The 14585-nt window shown below is 46.9% G+C and overlaps 1 protein-coding gene across 1 annotated transcript; it reads right to left on the bottom strand.

The window, feature by feature from the left end:
* Window positions 1-2558: 2558 nt before the first annotated feature.
* On the bottom strand, window positions 2559-13701 carry LOC135536574 (nuclear pore complex protein Nup50-like; the record flags this gene model as incomplete). The annotated part of the gene is made up of 4 exons (XM_064962867.1): window positions 2559-2638; window positions 6364-7020; window positions 10660-10879; window positions 13597-13701. Coding segments are annotated over 4 exons (1062 nt in total), but the record flags the coding sequence as incomplete, so codon positions are not given.
* Window positions 13702-14585: the final 884 nt, after the last annotated feature.

The raw sequence follows: 14585 nt of genomic DNA, 5'->3' as shown, positions 1-14585 counted from the left end.
GTGTTGAAGTGGCATTGCTTCCTCAGTGTAGTCTCTAGATAAGGTTTAATAACATACCCAGGTTGGTGTCAGCAGTCTCTAGGTAAGGTTTAATCAGGTTTGATAACATGACACCAGGCTGGTGTCAGCAGTCTCTAGGTAAGGTTTAATCAGGTTTAATAACATACCCAGGTTGGTGTCAGCAGTCTCTAGGTAAGGTTTAATAACATACCCAGGCTGGTGTCAGTAGTCTCTAGATAAGGTTTAATAACATACCCAGGCTGGTGTCAGCAGTCTCTAGGTAAGGTTTAATAACATACCCAGGCTGGTGTCAGCGGTCTCTAGATAAGGTTTAATAACGTACCCAGGCTGGTGTCAGCGGTCTCTAGATAAGGTTTAATAACATACCCAGGCTGGTGTCAGCGGTCTCTAGATAAGGTTTAATAACATACCCAGGTTGGTGTCAGCGGTCTCTAGTAGTAAGGTTTAATAACATACCCAGGCTGGTGTCAGCGGTCTCTAGATAAGGTTTAATAATCATACCCAGGTTGGTGTCAGCGGTCTCTAGGTAAGGTTTAATAACATACCCAGGCTGGTGTCAGCGGTCTCTAGATAAGGTTTAATAACATACCCAGGCTGGTGTCAGCAGTCTCTAGATAAGGTTTAATAACATACCCAGGCTGGTGTCAGTAGTCTCTAGATAAGGTTTAATAACGTACCCAGGCTGGTGTCGGTAGTCTCTAGATAAGGTTTAATAAGGTTTAATAACATACCCAGGCTGGTGTCAGCAGTCTCTAGATAAGGTTTAATAACGTACCCAGGCTGGTGTCGGTAGTCTCTAGATAAGGTTTAATAACATACCCAGGCTGGTGTCAGCGGTCTCTAGATAAGGTTTAATAACGTACCCAGGCTGGTGTCGGTAGTCTCTAGATAAGGTTTAATAACATACCCAGGCTGGTGTCAGCAGTCTCTAGATAAGGTTTAATAAGGTTTAATAACATACCCAGGCTGGTGTCAGCAGTCTCTAGATAAGGTTTAATAAGGTTTAATAACATACCCAGGCTGGTGTCAGCGGTCTCTAGATAAGGTTTAATAACATACCCAGGTTGGTGTCAGTAGTCTCTAGGTAAGGTTTAATAAGGTTTAATAACATACCCAGACTGGTGTCAGCAGTCTCTAGGTAAGGTTTAATAAGGTTTAACTAACATATCCCAGACTGGTAGTCAGCAGTCTCTAGGGTATAGGTTTAATAGCATACCCAGGCTGGTGTCAGCAGTCTCTAGGTAAGGTTTGAATAAGATTTAATAACATACCCAGGTTGGTGTCAGTAGTCTCTAGGTAAGGTTTAATAACATACCCAGGCTGGTGTCAGCAGTCTCTAGGTAAGGTTTAATAACATACCCAGGTTGGTGTCAGCAGTCTCTAGATAAGGTTTAATAACATACCCAGGCTGGTGTCAGCAGTCTCTAGATAAGGTTTAATAACATACCCAGGCTGGTGTCAGCAGTCTCTAGATAAGGTTTAATAACATACCCAGGCTGGTGTCAGCTAGTCTCTAGATAAGGTTTAATAACATACCCAGGCTGGTGTCAGCAGTCTCTAGTGTGCTTAATAAGATTTAACAACATACCCAGGTTGGTGTCAGCAGTCTCTAGATAAGGTTTAATAACATACCCAGGTTGGTGTCAGCGGTCTCTAGATAAGGTTTAATCAGGTTTAATAACATACCCAGGTTGGTGTCAGCGCTGACTAGCAGCTGTGTCTTTCCGTCTGAGGTGGTTTTCAGATGCAGCGTTCCAACTACCTCTCCTTGAACTCCGTCTCTTTCTTATAGAACAGTTTACACCTGGAACACACATACACACTGACTAACGTCAAGTTCACTGCTTGAGAAGATTTCTGAAAAATACTGGACGTGTGTAACAAATACAAACGCATTGAGTTAATTCACTGTTTTATTTACTGTTTCATAAGCATAAGAATATATAGATATTTTTTTACATTTATTTAACTAGGCAAATCAGTGAAGAACAAAATTCTTATTTTCAATGACGGCCTAGTGGGTTAACTGCCTGTTCAGGGGCAGAACGATCAGATTTGTACCTTGTCAGCTCGGGATTTGAACTTGCAACCTTCCGGTTACTAGTCCAACACTCCAACCACTAGGCTACCCTGCCGCTCCATTGTACAGTTCTAATATAAATATAACACTGCAAGAAGCGTCTGTCAACCGTGGAGCCATAATGCATCCCATAATGCATCCCATAATGCATCCCATAATACATCCCATAATGCATCCCATAATGCATCCCATAATGCATCCCATATGCATCCCATAATGCATCCCATAATGCATCCTATAATGCATGCCATAATGCATGCCATAATGCATCTCATATATGCATCCCATAATGCATCCCATAATGCATCCCATAATACATCCCATAATACATCCCATAATGCATCCCATAATGCATCCCATAATGCATCCCATAATGCATCCCATAGGATAATTCGAAGACAGATCCTACAGATGTATAGAGCCATACTTTTAAATGTTTCTGTAAAAGGAGACCTACTTTTGGAGTAGAACTGTCAGTCTCCTTAATCTCCTGGACTTCCACTTTGGGAGGTTCATCCGACTCCTCCCCGCTTTCATCTACGGGACGACAAGGAAGAGATCGGAGCATGCAACACTGTGTTTTAGTCTCTGATAACCAAATGGACAGATGAAACAAAAACATTCGGCCTAAATCCACTTTACACGAAGAACATTTACAAAATACACTATTTATTTTCCACAATGACCTTACATGTGAGCTTGTCTTTGATTTATTTAGTGAGATTTAAGTCTACACATTTTTTAAAGATTTAAATCACTGACCAAAACCTGAATGTGATTAGAGAGAAGCTAATCATTAATAAAAACGAATGAGATTTAGAGAATAATCAGTATTAGAAACTGAATGGATCGAGAGAGGCTTAATTCGGGACAAAAAACCTGCATGCGAGCATGTTGTCTATCACTAGCAGCACCATATCACCAGGTAACATTCTGAGTATGTTGTCTATCAGCACCATATCACCAGCTAACATTCTGAGTATGTTGTCTATCACTAGCAGCACCATATCACCAGGTAACATTCTGAGTATGTTGTCTATCAGCACCATGTCACCAGCTAACATTCTGAGTATGTTGTCTATCAGCACCATATCACCAGGTAACATTCTGAGTATGTTGTCTATCAGCACCATATCACCAGGTAACATTCTGAGTATGTTGTCTATCACTAGCAGCACCATATCACCAGGTAACATTCTGAGTATGTTGTCTATCAGCACCATATCACCAGCTAACACAATATCACAGAGCTATCAGCATATCACCAGGTAACATTCTGAGTATGTTGTCTAACAGCACCATATCACCAGGTAACATTCTGAGTATGTTGTCTATCACTAGCAGCACCATATCACCAGGTAACATTCTGAGTATGTTGTCTAGCAGCACCATCACCAGGTAACATTCTGAGTATGTTGTCAGCACCATATCACCAGGTAACATTCTGAGTATGTTGTCTATCAGCACCATATCACCAGCTAACATTCTGATTATGTTGTCTATCACTAACAGCACCATATCACCAGGTAACATTCTGAGTATGTTGTCTATCAGCACCATATCACCAGGTAACATTCTGAATATGTAACAGCACCATATCACCAGCTAACATTCTGATTATGTTGTCTCATCACTAGCAGCACCATATCACCAGGTAACATTCTGAGTATGTTGTCTATCACTAGCAGCACCATATCACCAGAGTATGTTGTCTATCAGCACCATATCACCAGCTAACATTCTGAGTATGTTGTCTATCACTAGCAGCACCATATCACCAGGTAACATTCTGAGTATGTTGTCTATCAGCACCATGTCACCAGCTAACATTCTGAGTATGTTGTCTATCAGCACCATATCACCAGGTAACATTCTGAGTATGTTGTCTATCAGCACCATATCACCAGGTAACATTCTGAGTATCTATCACTAGCAGCACCATATCACCAGGTAACATTCTGAGTATGTTGTCTATCACTAGCAGCACCATATCACCAGCTAACATTCTGAGTATGTTGTCTATCAGCACCATATCACCAGGTAACATTCTGAGTATGTTGTCTAACAGCACCATATCACCAGGTAACATTCTGAGTATGTTGTCTATCACTAGCAGCACCATATCACCAGGTAACATTCTGAGTATGTTGTCTAGCACCATATCACCATAACATTCTGAGTATGTTGTCTATCAGCACCATATCACCAGCTAACATTCTGAGTATGTTGTCTATCAGCACCATATCACCAGGTAACATTCTGAGTATGTTGTCTATCAGCACCATATCACCAGGTAACATTCTGAGTATGTTGTCTATCAGCACCATATCACCAGGTAACATTCTGATTATGTTGTCTATCAATAACAGCACCATATCACCAGGTAACTAGTATGTTGTCTAGCAGCACCATATCACCAGGTAACATTCTGAGTATGTTGTCTAACAGCACCATATCACCAGCTAACATTCTGATTATGTTGTCTATCACTAGCAGCACCATATCACCAGGTAACATTCTGAGTATGTTGTCTATCACTAGCAGCACCATATCACCAGGTAACATTCTGAGTATGTTGTCTATCAGCACCATATCACCAGGTAACATTCTGAGTATGTTGTCTATCAGCACCATATCACCAGGTAACATTCTGAGTATGTTGTCTAGCAGCACCATATCACCAGGTAACATTCTGAGTATGTTGTCTAACAGCACCATATCACCAGCTAACATTCTGATTATGTTGTCTATCACTAGCAGCACCATATCACCAGGTAACATTCTGAGTATGTTGTCTATCACTAGCAGCACCATATCACCAGGTAACATTCTGAGTATGTTGTCTAGCAGCACCATATCACCAGGTAACATTCTGAGTATGTTGTCTAACAGCACCATATCACCAGCTAACATTCTGATTATGTTGTCTATCACTAGCAGCACCATATCACCAGGTAACATTCTGAGTATGTTGTCTATCACTAGCAGCACCATATCACCAGGTAACATTCTGAGTATGTTGTCTATCAGCACCATATCACCAGCTAACATTCTGAGTATGTTGTCTATCAGCACCATATCACCAGGTAACATTCTGAGTATGTTGTCTATCAGCACCATATCACCAGCTAACATTCTGAGTATGTTGTCTATCAGCACCATATCACCAGCTAACATTCTGAGTATGTTGTCTATCAGCACCATATCGCCAGGTAACATTCTGAGTATGTTGTCTATCAGCACCATATCACCAGGTAACATTCTGAGTATGTTGTCTATCAGCACCATATCACCAGGTAACATTCTGAGTATGTTGTCTAGCAGCACCATATCACCAGCTAACATTCTGAGTATGTTGTCTATCACTAACAGCACCATATCACCAGGTATCAATCTGAGTATGTTGTCTAGCAGCACCATATCACCAGGTAACATTCTGAGTATGTTGTCTATCACTAGCAGCACCATATCACCAGGTAACATTCTGAGTATGTTGTCTAACAGCACCATATCACCAGGTACCCTACATAACACCTTTCATATCGTACCTGTTGTCTAACAGCACCATATCACCAGGTACCCTACATACATAACACCTTTCATATCGTACCTGTGGTCTAACAGCACCATATCACCAGGTACCCTCCATACATAACACCTCCATATCGTACCTGTTGTCTAACAGCACCATATCACCAGGTACCCTCCATACATAACACCCTCCATATCGTACCTGTGGTCTAACAGCACCATATCACCAGGTACCCTCCACATAACACCTTCCATATCGTACCTGTTGTCTAACAGCACCATATCACCAGGTACCCTACATAACACCTCCATATCATATCACCAGGTACCCTCCATAACACCCTCCATATCGTACCTGTTGTCTAACAGCACCATATCACCAGGTACCCTACATAACACCTCCATATCGTACCTGTTGTCTAACAGCACCATATCACCAGGTACCCTACATACACCCTCCATATCGTACCTGTTGTCTAACAGCACCATATCACCAGGTACCCTCCATAACACCTCATATCGCGTCTGTTGTCTAACAGCACCATATCACCAGGTACCCTACATACATAACACCTCCATATCGCATGTTGTCTAACAGCACCATATCGTACCTGTTGTCTAACAGCACCATATCACCAGGTACCCTACATACATAACACCCTCCATATCGTACCTGTTGTCTTACAGCACCATATCACCAGGTACCCTACATAACACCCTCCATATCGTACCTGTGGTCTGGGTGGGGGCAGCCTCCGCTTTGGCCCCACTGAAGGAGAAGGCAGGAGGAGCAGCGCCTCCAAACAGGGAGGAGGAGGAGACACTAGGAGCTCCTCCGGTGCTCAGAGTCCCCAACACTGAGCTGTTCCCCTTCTGGCCCAAGCTAAAGCTGATGCCAGCGGGGATCGGAGCAGGAGCGGCTGGGCTGTCCACCGGGGCTCTGCCGTCCTTGTCCTTACTGAAGGAGAACACCGGGGCTGCGGCGGTCGGGCCGGCGGTGCTGGAGGAGGGTGGTGGTGGTGTACTGACTGCCCGCTTCTCCTCTGGTTCCTCTGCTCTGCTACTGCTCTCTGAGCCTCCGTCCACCACCACAGCAGCTCCAGTCCCTCCACTCCCTCCGTACTTCTTATCGATGCTGGCCAGGTGCTTTTCATAGTCCCTGAAGATGGGGTTTAGGTCACAGAGAGGGTTTCCGTTGACGTGCTTGGTGATCCAGTCCCTGACAGAGCAGTTGAGAGCTGTGAGCTGCCTACTGTATTCCTGGTTGTTACCGCTGTTAGAGGAGAGAGAGGAGCTGAGAGACCGACTGGAAACCGCGGGGGAGGAACCATTAGACTGCTGCCCTGTGATGACAGCACTGGAGGAGGGGCCGCTGAATGTTAACGAACCTAGGAGAGGAGGAGGAGGGGGGAGGAAGAGAGGGGAGGAAGAGAGGGGATAGAGGGGAGGGGATAGAGGAGAGGAGGAGAGGGGATAGAGGAGAGGAGGAGAGGGGATAGAGGAGAGGAGGAGCGGGGATAGGGGATAGAGGGGAGGAGGAGAGGGGATAGAGGGGAGGAGGAGAGGGGATAGAGGGGAGGAGGAGAGGGGATAGAGGAGAGGAGGAGGGGAGGAAGAGGGGATAGAGGGGAGGAGGGATAGAGGGGAGGAGGAGAGGGGATAGAGGAGAGGAGGAAAGGGGATAGAGGAGAGGAGGAAAGGGGATAGAGGAGAGGAGGAAAGGGGATAGAGGAGAGGAGAGAGAGGGGATAGAGGAGAGGGGATAGAGGGGATAGAGGGGATAGAGGAGAGGGGATAGGAGGGGAGGAGAGGGATAGAGGAGAGGAGGAGAGGGGATAGAGGAGAGGAGGAGGGGATAGAGGGGAGGAGGAGGAGGGGATAGGGGGAGGAGGAGGGGGGGGAGGAAGAGAGGGGATAGAGGAGAGGGGATAGAGGGGAGGAGGAGAGGGGATAGAGGAGAGGAGGAGAGGGGATAGAGGAGAGGAGGAGAGGGGATAGAGGAGAGGGGGAGAGGGGATAGAGGAGAGGAGGAGGAGGGGGGAGGAAGAGAGGGGATAGAGGAGAGGAGGAGAGGGGATAGAGGAGAGGAGGAGGGGGGAGGAAGAGAGGGGATAGAGGAGAGGAGTAGGAGGGGGGATAGATGGGATAGAGGACAGGAGATAGAGGGGAGGAGAGGGGATAGAAGAGAGGAGATAGAGGGGAGGAGGGATAGAGGAGAGAAGGAGAGAAGGAGAGGGGATAGAGGGGAGGAGGGGGGAGGAAGAGAGGAGATGGAGGAGAGGGGAGAGGAGGAGAGGGGATAGAGGAGAGGAAGAGAGGGGATAGAGGAGAGGGGATAGAGGAGAGGAGGAGAGGGGATAGAGGGGAGGAGGAGAGGGGATAGAGGAGAGGAGGAGAGGGGATAGAGAGGAGGAGGGGGGATAGAGGGGAGGAGGAGGTGAAGAGAGAACGAGAATGTAAACGTTACAGCAGGAGAGAGAAGCCGTGATACCTCACAGTAGCCTTAAGGCTTCAGCGTGAGTCACCTGGCGCCTAGCAACACAACGACTGTGTTGCCATACCTACCAAGAAGGGGAAAAGAAAAGGGCAATAGTACCGTTTGTCCATCTTGAGATGCTGTAGCCGGTAATCACTCAAAATAACTCCAGAAATATATATTTCTCCATCACAAAATGGCGTCCTCATAAATGGACAAACTGTTTCAGATGGGAAGCACGCGGACGCCCGCAGTATGCCCTGTGTTTCAGGTGGGAAGCCTGCGGGCGCCTGCAGTATGCCCTGTGTTTCAGATGGGAAGCCTGCGGACGCCCGCAGTATGCCCTGTGTTTCAGATGGGAAGCCTGCGGACGCCCGCAGTATGCCGTGTTTCAGATGGGAAGCCTGCGGACGCCCGCAGTATGCCCTGTGTTTCAGATGGGAAGCCTGCGGACGCCCGCAGTATGCCCTGTGTTTCAGGTGGGAAGCCTGCGGACGCCCGCCATGTGTTTCAGATGGAAGCAGTATGCCCTGTGTTTCAGGTGGGAAGCCTGCGGGCGCCCGCAGTATGCCCTGTGTTTCAGATGGGAAGCCTGCGGGCGCCCGCAGTATGCCATGTGTTTCAGATGGGAAGCCTGCGGGCGCCCGCAGTATGCCCTGTGTTTCAGATGGGAAGCACGTGGACGCCCGCAGTATGCCATGTGTTTGACGGTAGAGAAGAAGAGCTGTGTGGCTGTGACAGCACCACACAGAGCGAGAGAAGGAGAACAAGCACGTCCTAGACTGACTGACTACTGGAGCATTTCTGGTCTGCCATTCTGCCCTCAGGCACCACACTGGGAGAGGAGCTGACACACACAGCGAACCCCACTGACTCAGCTCCATTAACCTGTAATACCAGATCCACACAGCGAACCCCACTGATTCAGCTCCATTATCCTGTAATACCAGATCCACACAGGGAACCCCACTGATTCAGCTCCATTATCCTGTAATACCAGATCCACACAGGGAACCCCACTGATTCAGCTCCATTATCCTGTAATACCAGATCCACACAGCGAACCCCACTGATTCAGCTCCATTATCCTGTAATACCAGATCCACACAGCGAACCCCACTGATTCAGCTCCATTATCCTGTAATACCAGATCCACAGAGGGAACCCCACTGATTCAGCTCCATTAACCTGTAATACCAGATCCACAGAGGAAACCCCACTGATTCAGCTCCATTATTCTGTAATACCAGATCCACACAGCGAACCCCACTGATTCAGCTCCATTAACCTGTAATACCAGATCCACAGAGGGAACCCCACTGATTCAGCTCCATTAACCTGTAATACCAGATCCACAGAGGAAACCCCACTGATTCAGCTCCATTATCCTGTAATACCAGATCCACAGAGGGAACCCCACTGATTCAGCTCCATTAACCTCATACCAGATCCACAGAGGAAACCCCACTGATTCAGCTCCATTATCCTGTAATACCAGATCCACAGAGGGAACCCCACTGATTCAGCTCCATTAACCTCATACCAGATCCACAGAGGAAACCCCACTGATTCAGCTCCATTATCCTGTAATACCAGATCCACACAGCGAACCCCACTGATTCAGCTCCATTATCCTGTAATACCAGATCCACACAGCGAACCCCACTGATTCAGCTCCATTATCCTGTAATACCAGATCCACAGAGGGAACCCCACTGAGTCAGCTCCATTATCCTGTAATACCAGATCCACACAGGGAACCCCACTGATTCAGCTCCATTATCCTGTAATACCAGATCCACACAGCGAACCCCACTGATTCAGCTCCATTATCCTGTAATACCAGATCCACACAGCGAACCCCACTGATTCAGCTCCATTATCCTGTAATACCAGATCCACAGAGGGAACCCCACTGATTCAGCTCCATTAACCTGTAATACCAGATCCACAGAGGAAACCCCACTGATTCAGCTCCATTATTCTGTAATACCAGATCCACACAGCGAACCCCACTGATTCAGCTCCATTAACCTGTAATACCAGATCCACAGAGGGAACCCCACTGATTCAGCTCCATTAACCTGTAATACCAGATCCACAGAGGAAACCCCACTGATTCAGCTCCATTATCCTGTAATACCAGATCCACAGAAGGAACCCCACTGATTCAGCTCCATTAACCTCATACCAGATCCACAGAGGAAACCCCACTGATTCAGCTCCATTATCCTGTAATACCAGATCCACAGAGGGAACCCCACTGATTCAGCTCCATTAACCTCATACCAGATCCACAGAGGAAACCCCACTGATTCAGCTCCATTATCCTGTAATACCAGATCCACACAGCGAACCCCACTGATTCAGCTCCATTATCCTGTAATACCAGATCCACAGAGGGAACCCCACTGAGTCAGCTCCATTAACCTGTAATAGCAGATCCCGCTCAACAATGGAGGATTTTCAACTCGCTTTCACAAGTTATCCTATCGGACTTGCACATTAACTGTACAGCGGGTTTCTCCCCCCCAAACAATTTGTCTCTTACCTGGTGTGGTGGTCTTGGTGGCAGTAGGAGAGGTGAACCCGGTGAGGGCTGGAGTGACAGGTTTGACACTGTTCCCATTGGACAGTCCAGACAGGGGTTTAAACCCTACCCCATTCCCGAACCCGGAGAAGGCTGTGATCCCCTCAGCGGCTGGCCCGGTTCCCGATGTAGGGGCCAGGGAGAACCCTTTAAACACTTTGAATGCTCCTCCACTCTGCCCCTGTAGGCAGAAAAGACAAGAAGGAAACAAATGATTCACTAGGGAACTGGATGCTTCTATCTCCCTCCATTAGGCTAAAACATCACTGGAGGGGTCTCTTTAAAAAGAGTTCTGGCATCCAAGTAAGCAAACACTGCTTGCCTTGGGTTAATGTAAAGCTGGAAGGAAGGAAGGAAGGAAGGAAGGAAGGAAGGAAGGAAGGAAGGAAGGAAGGAAGGAAGGACAGCTTGGCTTGGGTTAATGTAAAGCTGGAAGGAAGGAAGGAAGGAAGGAAGGAAGGAAGGAAGGAAGGAAGGAAGAAAGGAAGGAAGGAAGGACAGCTTGGCTTGGGTTAATGTAAAGATGGAAGGAAGGAAGGAAGGAAGGAAGGAAGCACTGCTGGCCTTGGGTTAATGTAAAGCTGGAAGGAAGGAAGGAAGGAAGGAAGGAAGGAAGGAAGGAAGGAAGGAAGGAAGGACAGCTTGGCTTGGGTTAATGTAAAGCTGGAAGGAAGGAAGGAAGGAAGGAAGGAAGGAAGGAAGGAAGGAAGGAAGGAAGGAAGGAAGGAAGGAAGGACAGCTTGGCTTGGGTTAATGTAAAGCTGGAAGGAAGGAAGGAAGGAAGGAAGGAAGGAAGGAAGGAAGGAAGGAAGGAAGGAAGGACAGCTTGGCTTGGGTTAATGTAAAGCTGGAAGGAAGGAAGGAAGGAAGGAAGGAAGGAAGGAAGGAAGGAAGGAAGGAAGGAAGGAAGGACAGCTTGGCTTGGGTTAATGTAAAGCTGGAAGGAAGGAAGGAAGGAAGGAAGGAAGGAAGGACAGCTTGGCTTGGGTTAATGTAAAGCTGGAAGGAAGGAAGGAAGGAAGGAAGGAAGGAAGGAAGGAAGGAAGGAAGGAAGGAAGGAAGGAAGGAAGGAAGGAAGGAAGGAAGGAAGGAAGAAGGAAGGAAGGAAAGGAAGGAAGGACAGCTTGGCTTGGGTTAATGTAAAGCTGGAAGGAAGGAAGGAAGGAAGGAAGGAAGGAAGGAAGGACAGCTTGGCTTGGGTTAATGTAAAGCTGGAAGGAAGGAAGGAAGGAAGGAAGGAAGGAAGGAAGGAAGGAAGGAAGGAAGGAAGGAAGGAAGGAAACACAGCTTGCCTTGGGTTAATGTAAAGCTGGAAGGAAGGAAGGAAGGAAGGTAGGAAGGAAGGAAGCACTGCTTGCCTTGGGTTAATGTAAAGCTGGAAGGAAGGAAGGAAGGAAGGAAGGAAGGAAGGAAGGAAGGAAGGAAGGACTGCTTGCCTTGGGTTAATGTAAAGCTGGAAGGAAGGAAGGAAGGAAGGAAGGAAGGAAGGAAGGAAGGAAGGAAGGAAGGAAGGAAGGAAGGACTGCTTGCCTTGGGTTAATGTAAAGCTGGAAGGAAGGAAGGAAGGAAGGAAGGAAGGAAGGAAGGAAGGAAGGAAGGAAGGAAGGAAGGAAGGAAGGAAGGAAGGAAGGAAGGAAGGAAGGAAGCACAGCTTGCCTTGGGTTAATGTAAAGCTGGGTTGTGTTCAGTCGGCACTAAACTGAAGAAAACGTGAAACAGGGATGTAGTTGCCACCTGAACTTGTGCAATAAGAAACGCTTGTTTTTTCTTCTAATGAACATGACCCAGGTTTCCCCCTGACACACTAAGACAGCAGGTGAGCTAGTTCCTGTGGTGTTGGTTAGTTAACGAGTCTAGAAAAGTATGTGGCCATTAATGCCAGCTTCTAGCCTACGTCACCTAGGTCAACAGCTAGTCACACACAGACAGCATGCATGCTAGTGCCCTTGGGCGTTGGTTAGTTAGCCTCAGGTCAACAGCTAGTCACACACACACACACAGACAGCATGCATGCTAGTCCCTTGGGCGTTGGTTAGCTAGCCTACATTACCTAGGTCAACAGCTAGTCACACACAGACAGCATGCATGCTAGTGCCCTTGGGCGTTGGTTAGTTAGTCAGGTAGCCTACATCACCTAGGTCAACAGCTAGTCACACACACACACACAGACAGCATGCATGCTAGTGCCCTTGGGCGTTGGTTAGTTAGTCAGGTAGCCTACATTACCTAGGTCACCTAGGTCAACAGCTAGTCACACACACTGGTCACACAGACAGCATGCATGCTAGTGCCCTTGGGCGTTGGTTAGTTAGTCAGGTAGCCTACATCACCTAGGTCAACAGCTAGTCACACACACACACAGACAGCATGCATGCTAGTGCCCTTGGGCGTTGGTTAGTTAGTCAGGTAGCCTACATTACCTAGGTCAACAGCTAGTCACACACAGACAGCATGCATGCTAGTGCCCTTGGGCGTTGGTTAGTCAGTCAGGTAGCCTACATCACCTAGGTCAACAGCTAGTCACACACACACACAAACAGCATGCATGCTAGTGCCCTTGGGCGTTGGTTAGTCAGTCAGGTAGCCTACATCACCTAGGTCAACAGCTAGTCACACACAGACAGCATGCATGCTAGTGCCCTTGGGCGTTGGTTAGTTAGTCAGGCAGCCTACATTACCTAGGTCAACAGCTAGTCACACACACACACAAACAGCATGCATGCTAGTGCCCTTGGGCGTTGGTTAGTCAGTCAGGTAGCCTAGGTCAGCTGGTAGCAGCATATGCATCGTTGGTTAGTTAGTCGGGCAGCCTACATTACCTAGGTCAACAGCTGGTCACACACAGACAGCATGCATGCTAGTGCCCTTGGGCGTTGGTTAGTCAGTCAGGCAGCCTACCTCTGAACCAGCAGCCCGACGCTTGGCCTTCTTGATGGGCCTGCTCTTCATCACATCATCACTCGCGATGGAAAATGTCCCTGCCTGATGAACACCATCAGAACACTATTAGAAATAGGATTAAATATGTACAACACATCCTCACTCTGCTATATAGTCCAGGTAATATGTACAACACATCCTCACTCTGCTATATAGTCCAGGTAATATCTACAACACATCCTCACTCTGCTATATAGTCCAGGTAATATCTACAACACATCCTCACTCTGCTATATAGTCCAGGTAATATGTACAACACATCCTCACTCTGCTATATAGTCCAGGTAATATCTACAACACATCCTCACTCTGCTATATAGTCCAGGTAATATCTACAACACATCCTCACTCTGCTATATAGTCCAGGTAATATCTACAACACATCCTCACTCTGCTATATAGTCCAGGTAATATCTACAACACATCCTCACTCTGCTATAGTCCAGTCCAGGTAATATCTACAACACATCCTCACTCTGCTATATAGTCCAGGTAATATCTACAACACATCCTCACTCTGCTATATAGTCCAGGTAATATCTACAACACATCCCTCACTCTGCTATATAGTCCAGGTAATATCTACAACACATCCTCACTCTGCTATATAGTCCAGGTAATATCTACAACACATCCTCACTCTGCTATATAGTCCAGGTAATATCTACAACACATCCTCACTCTGCTATATAGTCCAGGTAATATCTACAACACATCCTCACTCTGCTATATAGTCCAGGTAATATCTACAACACATCCTCACTCTGCTATATAGGTAATATCTACAACACATCCTCACTCTGCTATAAGTCCAGGTCTACAACACATCCTCACTCTGCTATATAGTCCAGGTAATATCTACAACACATCCTCACTCTGCTATATAGTCCAGGTAATATCTACAACACATCCTTACTCTGCTATATAGTCCAGGTAATATCTACAAC

The sequence above is a fragment of the Oncorhynchus masou genome, unplaced genomic scaffold (assembly GCF_036934945.1).
Source record: "Oncorhynchus masou masou isolate Uvic2021 unplaced genomic scaffold, UVic_Omas_1.1 unplaced_scaffold_6366, whole genome shotgun sequence".
NCBI classification, from domain to species: domain Eukaryota; kingdom Metazoa; phylum Chordata; class Actinopteri; order Salmoniformes; family Salmonidae; genus Oncorhynchus; species Oncorhynchus masou.
This window is presented reverse-complemented; position numbering and strand designations above follow the sequence as displayed.